Genomic DNA, 15,636 nt, shown 5'->3' with positions numbered 1-15,636 from the left:
AAAAACACTCCTAACATCATTTCAAGGGATTATTCAATGTTGAAACAAGAAAAATATTAATTTCCTAAAAAGCAAAACTTTGTCTAAAATCCACCAACAGGATGTTAAACATCAAATATCCTTTTGACATTTTACATCAATTTCGCTATCTAGTGGAAAATATTGCCAAAAGTATTTGGCCACCTGCCTTGACTCACATATGAACTTAAAGTGCCATCCCATTCCTCACCCATAGGGTTCAATATGACCTTTTGCAGCTATTACAGCTTCAACTCTTCTGGGAAGGGCTGTCCACAAGGTTGCGGAGTGTGTATATAGGAATTTTCCACCATTCTTCCAAAAGCGCATTGGTGAGGTCACACACTGATGTTGGTGGAGAAGTCTCCGTTCTAATTCATCCCAAAGGTGTTCTATCTGGTTCAGGTCAGGACTCTGAGCAGGCCAGTCAAGTTCATCCACACCAGACTCGGTCATCCATGTCTTTGTGGACCTTGCTTTGTGCACTGGTGCACAGTCATGTTGGAAGAGGAAGGGGCCCGCTCCAGACTGTTCCCACAAGGTTGGGTGCATGGAATTGTCCAAAATGTTGCATTCAAAGTTCCTTTCACTGGAACTAAGGGTCCAAGCCCAACTCCTGAAAAACAACCCCACACTATAATTCCTCCTCCACCAAATTTCACACTCAGCACAATGTAGTCCCAAATGTAGCGTTCTCCTGGCAACCTCCAAACCCAGACTGGTCCATCAGATTGCCAGATGGAAAAGCGTGACTCATCAGTCCAGAGAAGGCGTCTCCACTGCTCTAGAGTCCAGTGGCGACATTTTTACACCACTGCATCCCACGCTTTACATTGGACTTGGTGATGTATGGCTTAGAGCAGGGGTCATCAACGTGGTGCCCGCGGGCACCAGGTAGCCCGTAAGGACCAGATGAGTAGCCCGCTGGCCTGTTCTAAAAATAGCTCAAATAGCAGCACTTACCAGTGAGCTGCCTCGATTTTTTAAATGGTATTTATTTACTAGCAAGCTGGTCTCACTTTGCCCGACATTTTTAATTCTAAGAGACAAAACTCAAATAGAATTTCAAAATCCAAGAAAATATTTTAAAGACTTGGTCTTCACTTGTTTAAATAAATTCATTAATTGTTTTACTTTGCTTCTTATAACTTTCAGAAAGACAATTTTAGAGAAAAAAATACTACCTTAAAAATGATTTTAGGATTTTTAAACACATATACCTTTTTACCTTTTAAATTCCTTCCTCTTCCTTACTGACAATTTAAATCAATGTTCAAGTAAATGTATTTTTTTTATTGTAAAGAATAATACATTTTAATTTAATTCTTCATTTTAGCTTCTGTTTTTTCGTCGAAGAATATTTCTTTAAACTTATTACGATTAAAATTCAAAAAAAATATTCTGGCAAATCTAGAAAATCTGTAGAATCAAATTTAAATCTTATTTCAAAGTCTTTTGAATTTCTTTGAAAATTTTTGTTTTGGAAAATCTAGAATAAATAATGATTTGTCTTTGTTAGAAATATAGCTTGGTCCAATTTGTTATATATTCTAACAAAGTGTAGATTGGATTTTATCCTTTTTAAAATATGTCACCAGAATTCTAAAATTAATCTTAATCAGGAAAAATTACTAATGATGTTCCATAAATTATTTTTTTAATTTTTTCAAAAAGATTCGAATTAGCTAGTTTTTCTCTTCTTTTTTTCGGTTGAATTTTGAATTTTAAAGAGTTGAAATTGAAGATAAACTATGTTTCAAAATTGAATTGTCATTTTTTTCGTGTTTTTTCCTTTTAAACCGTTCAATTAAGTGTAAGTATCATTAATTATTAATAATAACATAGAGTTAAAGGTAAATTGAGCAAATTGGCTATTTCTGGCAATTTATTTAAGTGTGTATCAAACTGGTAGCCTTTCGCATTAATCACTACCCAAGAAGTAGCTCTTGCTTTCAAAAAGGTTGGTGACCCCTGGCTTAGAGGCAGCTGCTCGGCCGTGGAAACCCATTCCATGAAGCTCTCTGCGTACTGTAGGTGGGCTAATTGGAAGGTCACATGAAGTTTGGAGCTCTGTAGAAACTGACTGTGCAGAAAGTCTTTGCACTATGCTGACCTCTCTCTGTCAGTTCACCTGGCCTACCACTTGGCGGCTGAGTTGCTGTTGTTCCCAAACTCTTCTTTCCTTATAATAAAGTTGACTTTGGAATTTTCACGACTGGATTTGTTGCACAGGTGGCATCCTATGACAGTTCCACGCTGGAAATCACTGAGAGCGGCCCATTCTTTCACAAATGTTTGTAGAATCAGTCTCCATGCCTAAGTGCTTGATTTGATACACCGGGCCAAGTGATTAGGACACCTGATTCTCATCATTTGGATGGGTGGCCAAATACTTTTGGCAATATAGTGTAACTGCTTCTTAAGTTGTAACAATTTGCATCAGTTGGTGAAGTCTCTGCATTTTTGACTTGTCTACATGCAAGATCCTCTACCACCCTCTGCTGGCTTCTCCATGAACTGCACTCTCACATTATCTCTTCATGTCACAATTCAATACTTGTACCAGCTCGGCCTCCATTGTAGTGTCACCCAGGAGGGAGATTCCCCCGCATCTGTGGCCCCTTTCCAAGGTTTCTTCTTTTCCCAGCAAAGGCTTTTGCAGTTTTTCCTTGCCCGGATGTGGGTACAGATCAGGGGATGTCATCGTGGTTTGTGAAGCCCTTTGAGACACTTGTAATTAAAAATAGTTTTAGGAGAAATATATTTTACAATTTTACTAAATTATACAATTACTGTACATTGAATTTAAATTAAAAAATGAGAATTTTACCAAAATGGTTTTATTTTGTCACATATGTGACTAGATAAAACAATGTTGGTAGAATTGTTGTGTGAATGCTGAAAAACTGAACTGAAACGCAAACAGTTTGCAATGTCAGCCCGACTAGATGGCATCAAGTAACAACATATAAGACTTCCGGGTGTACCGTTTACCCACAAAATGAGTTCAAAAGGAAGTTAACATGGTAACAGTAAGGATGTGTGAAATAAACATTTGACCCTGAAGTGTATCCCAGCATACATAAATAATTAAACATTTCACCCGATTAATTCGCTAAAAGACTAACATGCCAAACAATACAAATTAAAAGTTTCAATTTCCAGGATGATTGCAAACTGTCGATGGTGGAATGTTTCAATATGTTGAGGAATGTGAAATAATGACATTTTTTCACTTTGAATCAGAAAATGTGGAGAAATGTGGGAAAACTTAGCAAAATAGAAACATTGTAGCTTGCATGTCAATAATGAGCTGAACAGTTTGAAAGTGGAATATTTGAATGGGATGAAAAACCTGTGATGAGGTGGCGACTTGTCCAGGGTGCACCCCGCCTTCCGCCCGAATGCAGCTGAGATAGGCTCCAGCGACCCCCCGCAACCCCAAAAGGGACAAGCGGTAGAAAATGGATGGATGGATGGGAGGAAAGGGAGGAAAAAGTTGCAAGAAGAGGAATACATTGATTAAAAATTGTATGAAAGCTAGTTTTGGAAAAATATTACAAAATATTTCAATAATTAAGAAAAATAAAAGAATGTCACTCAAATTGTTGTGTACATTTGGCCTGGTTTCTTTTATTGTGAATATCAACTGATGAGTACGATTAAAAGAGAGCAGGATACACATTTGACATGAAAACTTTCAATAATAATAATAACAACAATACTAATAATAATAATAATAATAATAATCTATGCTGCACCTTCATTTGGGCCTACAGTCCAACGCTGCAAGAGACCGAAAGTGAACTTCATTTGAAATTAAAACGGGGGTATAAAATCACCTTTTGAGGAGTCAAATTAAACTGATTTCAAATCAGATTAAAATGCTCCCTCAATTGAACACTAACGACAGGAAGTAGTGTTTGTCGGCAGTTAATGAACGTGTTTTAGTGCGAGGCAACTTTGAAATGTACAACTTCCCTGTGAGAATACTTACATCTTGTCCATGTTTACAAAACAGCATCAAAATTATAATACATAAATTAAAATGACTCTACAAAAACAGAGAGATGCTTGACAGGATTTCCTTTTCCAATTGTTCTGCTTTGGCTCCAGTTGCCGTGGCGACCGCCGCTAAACACTGTGCTAACGTGAGGTCATCAGCCGGCCTTGAGTTCCATAAAATATACAAGAGCCATGTGCATGCTTTGCCTCCCAAAACAACAGAAAGTGTCGTCAGTTTTCAGTACTTGGAGTAAAAGTTGTAGAGAAAGGTGAGTGTGTGGTAGTTTAGCACAGTAGTGAAGATGAGAGCTGGAACACAGAGCTTGTTTCTACTTACATGTTGATCAACAACACAACAGAAGTGCAACTAAGTAAAGATCACCCTCACCTTTGTTCCTTTCATGTTAGAGGAAATAAAGACATGTAAGACGTCGCACTACTCTTGACGTTTGCTGTCACTATAGCAACGCCTTCTCGGAGTAAGAAACCTGCGCTGGCAGCTCTGCAGATGTCATCACGTTGTGGCCAGAGGGGGCGCTGTAGCCGGGAGCCTGCGTCATGGCGGGGAAGGGGCCGGCCGGGCCACCCTGGTAAGCGTGGGCGTCTGCAGGGGTCATGCTGCCGGGGGCGGGGCCAGCGTAGACGGGCGGCTGACCCATGTACATGTGAACGTCGCTGGAACACATTTATATCTTTAATAATGACATTTATCATTAACATTAACGTGGACTTAAACAAGTTGAAAAACTTATTGGGGTGTTACCATTTAGTGGTCAATTGTACGGAATATGTACTGTACTGTGCAATCTACTAATACAAGTTTCAATCAATCAAAAACACAAAGCTAATGCATAAGGCTAGCTAGGATATTCATCGCTAATGTTTGATGCAAGCTAATATACTTATCACTAGTAAACATACAGTTTTAAATGCTAACGTATAACACGAGCTAAGATAATACATATCCCATAAAAAGCAAACTGGCCACAACATTAGGTACATGTACACAAGCTATTACCGTATTTTTCGGAGTATAAGTCGCTTCGGAGTATAAGTCGCACTGGCCGAAAATGCATAATAAAGAAGGAAAAAAACATATGTCAAGCCACAACGACATCCTCGGCACAGAGCCCACACAAGGGACGTCGATGTGAATGACTATGAGAAACCTTGGAGGGGACCGCATATGTGGGTAACCCCCCCTCTAAGTACAGTCCCTAGAGTAGAGGATGAATAACCGTTTTTTTTAATGCTAGGGGAACAGTGCCAGAGGAAAGTGATAAGTTTATAATATTCAGCACTGATGGACCTAATAATACAAAAAGCTCCTTGATAAGTTTCCCAGGAAATGGGTCAAGTAAACATGTTGTTTGTTTTGTCCCATTTACACATCTTAACAATTCCTCTAATGTTATTTCATCAAAGAGAGAGAAACTATTTTGGAGGGCGGTATCCGTCGTATATACAGTCGTATCTGTGTTAATAGAACCCAGTTGTAGCTGGGATGCATTGTCTTTAATCTCCTTTCTAATGACTTCAATTTTCTTATTAAAGAAATTCATAAAGTCATCTGCCGAGTGGGTGGAGCTACTGGGAGGAGTCCCTTGTTGGGTTAGCGATGCTACTGTACTGAACAAAAATTTAGGATCATTTTTGTTGAGGTGGATGAGATTTGAGTAATATTTAGCTTTAGCTAAGGTAAGCATGCGTTTATAAGTTATTAAACTATCACTCCATGCTTGATGGAAAACCTCAAGTTTAGTCGCGCGCCATTTACGTTCCAGCTTTCTACATGATAATTTATGGGCTTTAGTTTCTTCTGTAAACCATGGAGTACGCCTTTTAGGGGCCCTTTTTAGCTTTAGCGGTGCTACACTATCAATGGTGTCGCGCAGGTCGTCGTTAAAGTTGTTAGTGAGGTTATCAATAGAGCCCACATAATTTGGGAATGGTGCCATTACCGAAGGGAGTAGGCCAGTAAGAGTCGTCGTTGTGGCAGCATTAATGTTGCGGGTGCTATAGTAGTTATTATTATTATTAGTTTGTTGACAATGAGTCAGAACTGAGTTTTATCATACATGTTCTGTTAAAATGAAGCCAATAGTGACATTGTTTGTCCTTTATTTTGAAAAGTATCAAAAAGTATTGAAATACATAACGATATAGATTTTGGTACCAAAATATTGGTGTCGGTTTAACTCTAGGTGGGACGTATGTGCAAACGTAACGATGTAGTCGCTTACGTGCCTGAAGGTAAACTATGCAGTGACGTAGCAAGTGGTGTCCCAATTCCTAGAGAAGATAACAAAGCTCTACCCCTTTTCACTTCATTTCGAGGGTGTAGTGGTTGTGAGTGAGGGCTTGTGGTAGTGAGTGAGTGTATTGGGATTGGGCCTTTGCTTAACCCAAGAAAATGGGGAAAAAAAGGAATAAGATTTGTCCAAATTAAACAGTACAGTAGGACCTCGTATGTCAAGTGTGAAAAATAATCTATTGTTTGCATTCACAAAAAGGCAGAAAAAGGCAGAAAATAAGTTATGGGAAATGCAGCAGTTTCGCGTTCAAAGTAATAGGATTGTATATAGGGATGATACTCGAAACCGGTTTTCCCGGTTGTTTGATAAGAAAAGAACCGAGTCCTCGGACTCGAATCCCTTTTTGAGAACCGGTACCCGTTATCGAGACCACTATAGTAAAGGAAAAGAGTTGATTCTTTATTGGAATCCCGTCCCGACCAGAAATGCTCCGTGGGACATCACAATAAATGACGTCACGTAGCTCAGTCATTAGGCGCAGATAGCGAAAGCAGGAAAACAATGGACGGGAAAAAGTGCTCCAAGGTGTAATAAAGTTCAAAACAAAAACTATCATCCATCGAATAACTTTACTGAGAGATTTTAGCAGACTACAAACACATGACCAACACTTTTACGACCAACCGGAAACATAGCAACCAGGCTAGCAACGCACCTCCTTTACGGCAGCTGTCGCAACGTTCTTAAAACAACCGCAGCACATACATATATATACAACATATCTCCCTTTTTTAACTTTTGTTTTTCTTTCCTTGTAAACAAAACAAAATCACACTGTAGATGTGTTGTCTGTCTAATTATAAATAATGCAGACGAGGCGTGTTGGCTGAGCTCTTGACGGTTACTTTCACAGCGTGGCAACATGCAACACTTTTCGGGGCTACCGCGCATGCTCGTAACTCCCGTTGCATGCTGGGTAGTGTAGTTGTTATATTCTCTAGCTCATAACATTTTTCCCCCTATAAAGAAATAATGTTAACTCAATAAAGTGTATTTCTTTTTTTAGCTTTAACTTTTCATTTTTTAGCATTGTAACCACATTTGCAAACAACTTTTCTCTTCATAGAATTTTCTTTCAATAAAGAAATAAAGTGCAAAAATGTCAAAGCATCATAACAAACAGTTATGTCAAATAGCAGCAGAAGTGCACTTTTTGGAGAGCTGTATTATTTTCAGTTTTGTGCCCAAGGGACTGATTTTATTTAAAACTATATTATTATTTATACACCTATAGTGATCACAGAGACAGCTTGTTTTTGTGTTACTGTATATATTTGTTTTTATGAAAAATCCCACTTAATATACTTTGGGTAACAACAGTCAATATTTATTTATTTTATTTTATTTTTTTAGGTGGGTAACAGTCAATATTTATTTATTTATTAGATTCTATTTTTTTCTTATATAATAAAAGTGAGCTTTTGTTAAACCAAATATTGTGTGTTTTTTTCCTTATACAACAACCTATCTGGACTCGATAAGAGAATCGATAAGGAATCGGTTCGATAAGAGGATTCGATAATAGGCTCGAACTCGATCATTTCTTATCAAACATCATCCCTAGTAGTGAGTGAGTGTATTGGGATTGGGCCTTTGCTTAATCCAAGAAAATGGGGAAAAAAAGGAATACGATTTGTCCAAATTAAACAGTACAGTAGGACCTCGTATGTCAAGTGTGAAAAATAATCTATTGTTTGCATTCACAAAAAGGCAGAAAAATGCAGAAAATAAGTTATGGGAAATGCAGCAGTTTCGCGTTCAAAGTAATAGGATTGTATATAATTCTATTAAGTTATTGACTGTTATTTGTATATTTTTTCAGTGGTAAACTTCTTTTTACACCAACAATAAATTACATTTAAAAAATAATGTATTGAGTCCACACATTGTCACTGGAACAGATGATTTTGTATTCTTACTAAAATAAAATCAAAACAAAATACATTGTTTTAGTTTACGGTGTGCATTTCAAAAGCAAAGCTCTTGCAGTTGTGACTAAAGAAATGAGTCCATGTGTCGTCTTCTTACCTGGGGGCAGCTTGTCCAGGTATCGGCGTTCCACCTTGCATCTGATCCACATTGTAGCCTTGAACGCTGCCGCCACTCAAGGCGTACGAGCCCGATGCGGCACCAGGATACACCTATGGTCACACACACAGTTGTGTAACAATATGTGCACGTTTGCGTTTGGTCTTGGCGGGTTACCTGCTGCGTTGAGACAGGTGGCTGTTGCTGCTGCATGTAATACTGCTGACTCTGCAGCTTAGCGTACATTGCGTATACGGGATCTTCATTCATCAGCTTGGCGTACATCGACAGCGCCTCCATCACCTTCACGTTGAGGTCGGACAGCTCAGAGTGCTTCCTGGTGGCGACACCAATACACAACTTGTAACTCTGACACACACAAACACACATAGGGATGGGTACAGAATTCGGTACTTTTATTGGCACCGACCGAATTCCGTCGGTACTACATACACAGTGTTTCCCTCAAATTCATTTATTTGTGGCGGCCCGCCACGAAAGAATTACGCCCGCCACAAATTTAAAAAAAAAAAAAAAAAAAAAAAAAAAAAAAATTTAAATTTTTTTTGTCCTGTCCAGCTTCTCAGGCAAATCATATAGTTGATGTAGATGCCCATATAGGCTGTTCAGATTTACTTTACAAAATAGAAGTGTAGGATACTTCTCTTGTTGCCTTATTTGTATTTGACCACTACTGTTTCCTGTTTATTTGTTACTGACTGTGGCAGGACACCTCTGCCTCTGTTTCACTTTATGTTGCTGGTAAATAATATGGTTGCAGTAGTAGGCTAAAGTAAAATTATTTAGTATGCACTAATTAAAGGGGCAGAGCTTTAAGAGACATTTTAGCTTTTATATTTTATAAGATATATTTTTTGTAAGAACCACAATTAATAAATATATTTCAGTGAATAACTTATTGTTCAAATCTGTATATAAATATGTACATAAAGTGTTGTAATTATATTGTAAAATGGATGGATGGATGGACGTTTAAAACAAAACTGTTATTATTAATTAGTAAGTATACATTTTTTGAGCCTTTTTAAAGAAAATAATATCATTGTAGTAAATTATGCAAATTGCTCGATGATGTCATGGTGACCACGCCCCCACCGCCACAGGTATCTTGGCAGTTTATGGGAAACACTGATACAATAAGTCAAACGGCGAATTCCGTCGGTACTACATACAATAAGTCAAACGGCGAATTCCGTCGGTACTACATACAATAAGTCAAACGGTGCCATATTTTGATTGTTATGTCATATCCTGTTGCAGACTCCTCACGTTTGGTTGCAAACTAAACACCGGCTCACATAAACAATCACTCAGGCAGCACTCAGGGCGTACCAGTGCTGGGCGATATGACGATACATATTGTGGACACGATAGAAAAATGTCTATCGTGCCATTTCTATTTTTATCGCTTCAAGGCTGTATTTTATCCATAGGGCTTGTGCCATCAGATGATTCATAGTAATGACAACAATAATTGCACATTCAGTAAGTGTATTTGGTGTCAAACGGGAGTGAAAACCATATTTTCTTACAAAGAAAAGGATGCGTTGACATGTAGGCTCGCATTTTTTCTTTCGATTTTGCGACATGACGCCGCTTTACGTGCCCTCTTTGTGGCCAGCGTCTCCCGCCGTTGCAGGTTACCTGGGTTACACACATGAGGGGATCATCCTAAGTAAACATGGAGACAGGACGGGTAGGCGATGCGCTGGCGGATAAAGAAATTGAACCCCCACAATGAGCAGAGACGGAGTGCCAGGACGAACTCCTACCCAAACGAGGGGGTAACTCGTCAGTCTGGCTTTATTTATCGCTGCCTGCAAACTAATATTTCCCAGAGGATCACACCGGAGCCGCGATAGCCAAAGGTATGTGTGGCAGCTAGGGGTGTAACGGTACGTGTATTTGTATTGAACCCTTTCGGTACGGGGGTTTCGGTTCGGTTCGGTTCGGCGGTGTACCGAACGAGTTTCCATACGAACATATTAAGTAGCCGCCTAAGCTAAAGTCTTAACAAGCTGCTCCGCTTCGTTCTGCCTGTCTCTGTCAGTACTCTGCAGCACCCAGCATTGTCCCACCCACACAACCATCTGATTGGTTACATGCAGAGCGGTAACAGCCAATCAGCAGTGCGTATTCAGAGCGCATGGTGTCAGTGCTTGTGATGAGCAGGTAGGTGTTTAGCAGGTAAGCATCAGGCAGCGGACTCTCCCCAAATGATAATAAACACCTCCCAGTCAACTACTAGTAACATCACATTGAGCCCGTTGACCTTCTAGAAATATAAACGGCAGCAGAGCTTGCTCGCAGTCCTGGCTTGAGGTGAAGGCTAATTAGCTTTTAGCGTAACGTTAGCTCATTTTGCGGTGTGTGTGTGTTACGGACAGCAAAGCCCTGTCTGTCTGTTATTTCACTTTACCTTTTTCTGTGTTGATTGAGCTGTGTTGAAGCAGCAAAAAAGGACATTATGTTAAATGAAGAGTAGGGATGTCCGATAATGGCTTTTTGCCGATATCCGATATTCCGATATTGTCAAACTCTTTAATTACCGATACCGATATCAACCGATACCGATATCAACCGATATATGCAGTCGTGGAATTAACACATTATTATGCCTAATTTAGACAACCAGGTATGGTGAAGATAAGGTACTTTTTTTTAAAAATTGTAAAATAAGATAAATAAATTAAAAACATTTTCTTGAATAAAAAAGAAAGTACAACAATATAAAAACAGTTACATAGAAACTAGTAATGAATGAACATTTGTAAAATTAACTGTTAAAGATTAGTACTATTAGTGGACCAGCAGCACGCACAATCATGTGTGCTTACGGACTGTATCCCTTGCAGACTGTATTGATATATATTGATATATAATGTAGGAACCAGAATATTAATAACAGAAAGAAACAACCCTTTTGTGTGAATGAGTGTAAATGGGGGAGGGAGGTTTTTTGGGTTGGTGCACTAATTGTAAGTGTATCTTGTGTTTTTTATGTTGATTTAATTTAAAAAAAAAAAAAAAACGATACCGATAATAAAAAAAACGATAACGATAATTTCCGATATTACATTTTAACGCATATATCGGCCGATAATATCGGCAGGCCGATATTATCGGACATCTCTAATGAAGAGTTTTTGTCTCTGATAGTTGATATAATAATGTAAGTGCATCATTAAGCCTACATGAACTCCATGGTGTTCAGGGATGAATAGTCTCTCCTATTGCTATTGTACTATTTTTTCACCTATAGTTACATTAATCATTAGTAATGGAGCAGCCTAGTTTTGAATGGCAGGGTCCCTGCTATCACATGTTGATAAAAATATAACATTTACATAATAAATCAACTACAGGCTTCCCAAATGCTGTAATAAATTAAGCACGATGAGTTGACTTGAAACTGTTTAATGTTGCACTTATTATATGTAGAAAAAAAGTTTTGTCATTTTATTTAATCTGAGCAACAACTTGAGGCAGTTTAATGTTGATTAACGTGGGCAGAAATATTATAGTGTTCCCAATGTTAAAAGGATAAAGCCATTGTTTACAAATTTGGTAAATAAATAACCAAAAAATGTATATTTTGTTTTCTTACTGTACCGAAAATGAACCAAACCGTGACCTCTAAACCGAGGTACGTACCGAACCAAAATGTTTGTGTACCGTTACACCCCTAGTGGCAGCTAACGTTAATATTGCTGTGTTTATCCATGTTTCTTATGTCGTTTTTCTAACACACCTCTGAATAGAGTGTAAGGGTGTACCTTTGCATGCAGTATCCCGTTTATTATTAAACTGTCCTGTCAGGCTTCGTGTAGTGTTAGTGTTCATGTGGCTGTGTGCGGCAGTGAACCCTGAAAAATGTGTTTTGTTGCTATTGTTGTTTGCTATACCAAATGTATTTGTTTATTTCACTTGCAAATAAATAGAGAAAAAAGGTAAGTGGTCATGTACACTACCGTTCAAAAGTTTGGGGTCACATTTAAATGTCCTTATTTTTCAATGAAGATAACTTTAAACTAGTCTTAACTTTAAAGAAATACACTCTATACATTGCTAATGTGGTAAATGAATATTCTAGCTGCAAATGTCTGGTTTTTGGTGCAATATCTACATAGGTGTATAGAGGCCCATTTCCAGCAACTATCACTCCAGTGTTCTAATGGTGAAGTGAAGTGAAGTGAATTACATTTATATAGCGCTTTTTCTCAAGTGACTCAAAGCGCTTTACATTGTGAAACCCAATATCTAAGTTACATTTAAACCAGTGGTACAATGTGTTTGCTCATGGGCTCAGAAGGCTAATTGATGATTAGAAAACCCTTGTGCAATCATGTTCACACATCTGAAAACAGTTAAGCTCGTTACAGAAGCTACAAAACTGACCTTCCTTTGAGCAGATTGAGTTTCTGGAGCATCACATTTGGGGTCAATTAAACGCTCAAAATGGCCAGAAAAAGAGAACTTTCATCTGAAACTCGACAGTCTATTCTTGTTCTTAGAAATGAAGGCTAGTCCACAAAATTGTTTGGGTGACCCCAAACTTTTGAACGGTAGTGTATGTTGTTAAATGTTTCATAGAACTGAAAGCGTACCATAGCTATATCGTGGTATATCGTTATCTTAATATATAAAATGATCCATATCGTGATATACATTTTTTTCCATATCGCCCAGCACGAGGGCGTACTCAGCCAAACGTCCTCCAAGTAATGTTGCGATTTTCAACGCAAAACAAAGCAAATATGCTTGGGAGAAAATGACTGAACGTAAAGTGATGCTCCATTCAGTCAAAATACGTTGGATATGCCATAGACAGGCTATTCATATCAGCAATTTCAACACCTCCAAATTTGGTAATGAAAACTACAACTAATACTAGTTCACCTCCTGGTACCCTAGCACCTCCAAAACCCTCAAATCTAAACTCCAAACATCTCAGAACAAGCTAGTCAGGTTACTTCTAGACCTCCACCCCAGATCCCACCTCACTCCTACCCACTTCTCTAAAGTGGGCTGGCTCAAGGTGGAGGACAGAGTTAAACAACTTGCACTGAGCCTAGTCTATAAAATCCGCTACACCTCCCTGATACCGAAGTACATGTCAAACTACTTCCTTAACGTAAATGACCGCCATAACCACAACACCAGGGGGAGCTCCACTAACCACGTTAAACCCAGATTCCGAACTAACAAAGGTCTTAACTCATTCTCTTCTATGCCACATCAATGTGGAATGCGCTCCCAACAGGTATAAAAGAAAGGGCATCTCTATCCTCCTTCAAAACCGCAATAAAAGTTCACCTCCAGGCAGCTACAACCCTAAACTAACACCCTCCCCGGATTGCTAATAATCAAATGTAAACAATCAAATGCAGATACTTTTTCTTATGCCTTCTGATCTCTCTCTCTCTCTCTCTCTCTCTATGTCCACTACTTGATGTCCATATCCTAACCCCCCCCCCTTCACACCCCTGATTGTAAATAATGTAAATAATTCATTGTGATTATCTTATGTGATGACTGTATTATGATGATAGTATATATGATAGTATATATCTGTATCATGAATCAATTTAAGTGGACCCCGACTTAAACAAGTTGAAAAACTTATTGGGGTGTTACCATTTAGTGGTCAATTGTACGGAATATGTACTTCACTGTGCAACCTACTAATAAAAGTCTCAATCAATCAATCAATCAATGTTACAATCAGACAGCTGGTGTGTAATAAGCACAATACTGACAGTATAAACACTTTGTAGCGCAACATAACACATTCAACTTTATGAAAAATGTAAGTAGTTAGACAACATACATAGATAACCTATACAGAACTGCCATCTAATGTTTGGGACTGCAGTGCATTGCAAATGAGACTCAAATGGCGTGAGAAAACAAGATGTAACAAGTGGACAGCAGTTATCTTAATCAGCTCATTTTTAAATGTTACATTAAACAATAACCTTTTATTCATCAAAATATTAATGTTTATTAAAACACACTAATGAAAATTAGTACTGTTGAGTACTGGTATCGATTCCCAGGTCCTGGGAATTGGTACTGTATCTGTCCAAATGTGAACAATACCCATCACTACACACACACAAACTAACAATTCTTAGTACCTGTCAATGTCCTCCAGTTTCTGGTCAATGAGCGGTCCCATTTGATTGCAGGCACCTGGTGCATTCAAATAGTCAGCCACATCCCGCATATGAAAACATCCTACAAGCGTAACGTTTACCTTCCAGCTGCAGCAACTCAACACTGTCTGACTGGTTGTCTGTGGGGTCTGCACTCTGGATCATTTGCAAGAGTTGATCCATCTTGTCCTGAAACATGAGAGACAAAAACACTTTTTTTCAGTCATTTTGACAGACAAAGTTGACTCGTTGAAAAGTAATCCCACATAGGGACGTTTGGCTTTGTTAATCCAGCAGATGGCGCCACCATGAAACAGCAAAAGTATCAGACAGTCAGTCAATTTGTGGTGGCGGGGGGCGTGGCCAGGGCAGTGTCAAGATGACATCATAATTTACATGATCGGCTACGACATGTATTTTTTTAAAAAGACTAAAAACACATAATACGTATATTTAACCCGCATACATATTTTAATAGCAGTTAAAGGCCTACTGAAAGCCACTACTAGCGACCACGCAGTCTGATAGTTTATATATCAATGATAATAATAATAATAATAATAACTGGGATTTATATAGCGCTTTTCTAAGTACCCAAAGTCGCTTTACATGTTAAAAACCCATCATTCATTCACACCTAGTGGTGGTAAGCTACTTTCGTAGCCACAGCTGCCCTGGGGTAGACTGACGGAAGCGTGGCTGCCAATTTGCGCCTACGGCCCCTCCGACCACCACCTATCATTCATTCAACATTCATTCACCGGTGTGAGCGGCACCGGGGGCAAGGGTGAAGTGTCCTGCCCAAGGACACAACGGCATGGTAAGAGGCGGGGAGCGAACCTGCAACCCTCAGGTTTCTGACACGGGCGCTCTACCCACTACGCCAATGATGAAATCTTAACATTGCAACACATGCCAATACGGCCGGGTTAACTTATAAAGTGACATTTTAAAATTCCCGCCACACTTCCGGTTGAAAAACTCCTTTGGATATGATTTATGCGCGTGACGTCACAGAATCCACGGAAGTGGTTGGACCCCATCGGACCCGATACAAAAACCTCTTGTTTTCTTCGACAAAATTCCACAGT

General features: G+C 38.8%; 1 protein-coding gene across 1 annotated transcript in view; it reads right to left on the bottom strand.

Moving 5' to 3' along the window:
• Positions 1-2,610: 2,610 nt before the first annotated feature.
• stam (signal transducing adaptor molecule (SH3 domain and ITAM motif) 1) overlaps positions 2,611-15,636 on the bottom strand; it is a 31,943-nt gene continuing 18,917 nt past the window's right edge. The window contains exons 10-15 of the mRNA XM_062023771.1: positions 14,647-14,734; positions 14,528-14,582; positions 8,544-8,703; positions 8,367-8,479; positions 3,374-4,698; positions 2,611-2,738 (exon numbers count right to left, since the gene is read on the bottom strand). Coding sequence (XP_061879755.1) covers positions 4,482-4,698; positions 8,367-8,479; positions 8,544-8,703; positions 14,528-14,582; positions 14,647-14,734 — 633 coding nt within the window. The 3' untranslated portion in view covers positions 2,611-2,738; positions 3,374-4,481. The remainder of the gene's footprint in view (positions 2,739-3,373; positions 4,699-8,366; positions 8,480-8,543; positions 8,704-14,527; positions 14,583-14,646; positions 14,735-15,636) is intronic.

Source organism: Entelurus aequoreus, linkage group LG16, assembly GCF_033978785.1.
Source record: "Entelurus aequoreus isolate RoL-2023_Sb linkage group LG16, RoL_Eaeq_v1.1, whole genome shotgun sequence".
NCBI classification, from domain to species: domain Eukaryota; kingdom Metazoa; phylum Chordata; class Actinopteri; order Syngnathiformes; family Syngnathidae; genus Entelurus; species Entelurus aequoreus.
The sequence above is the reverse complement of the archived record's forward strand: the minus strand, read 5'-3'. Positions and strand labels throughout refer to the sequence as shown.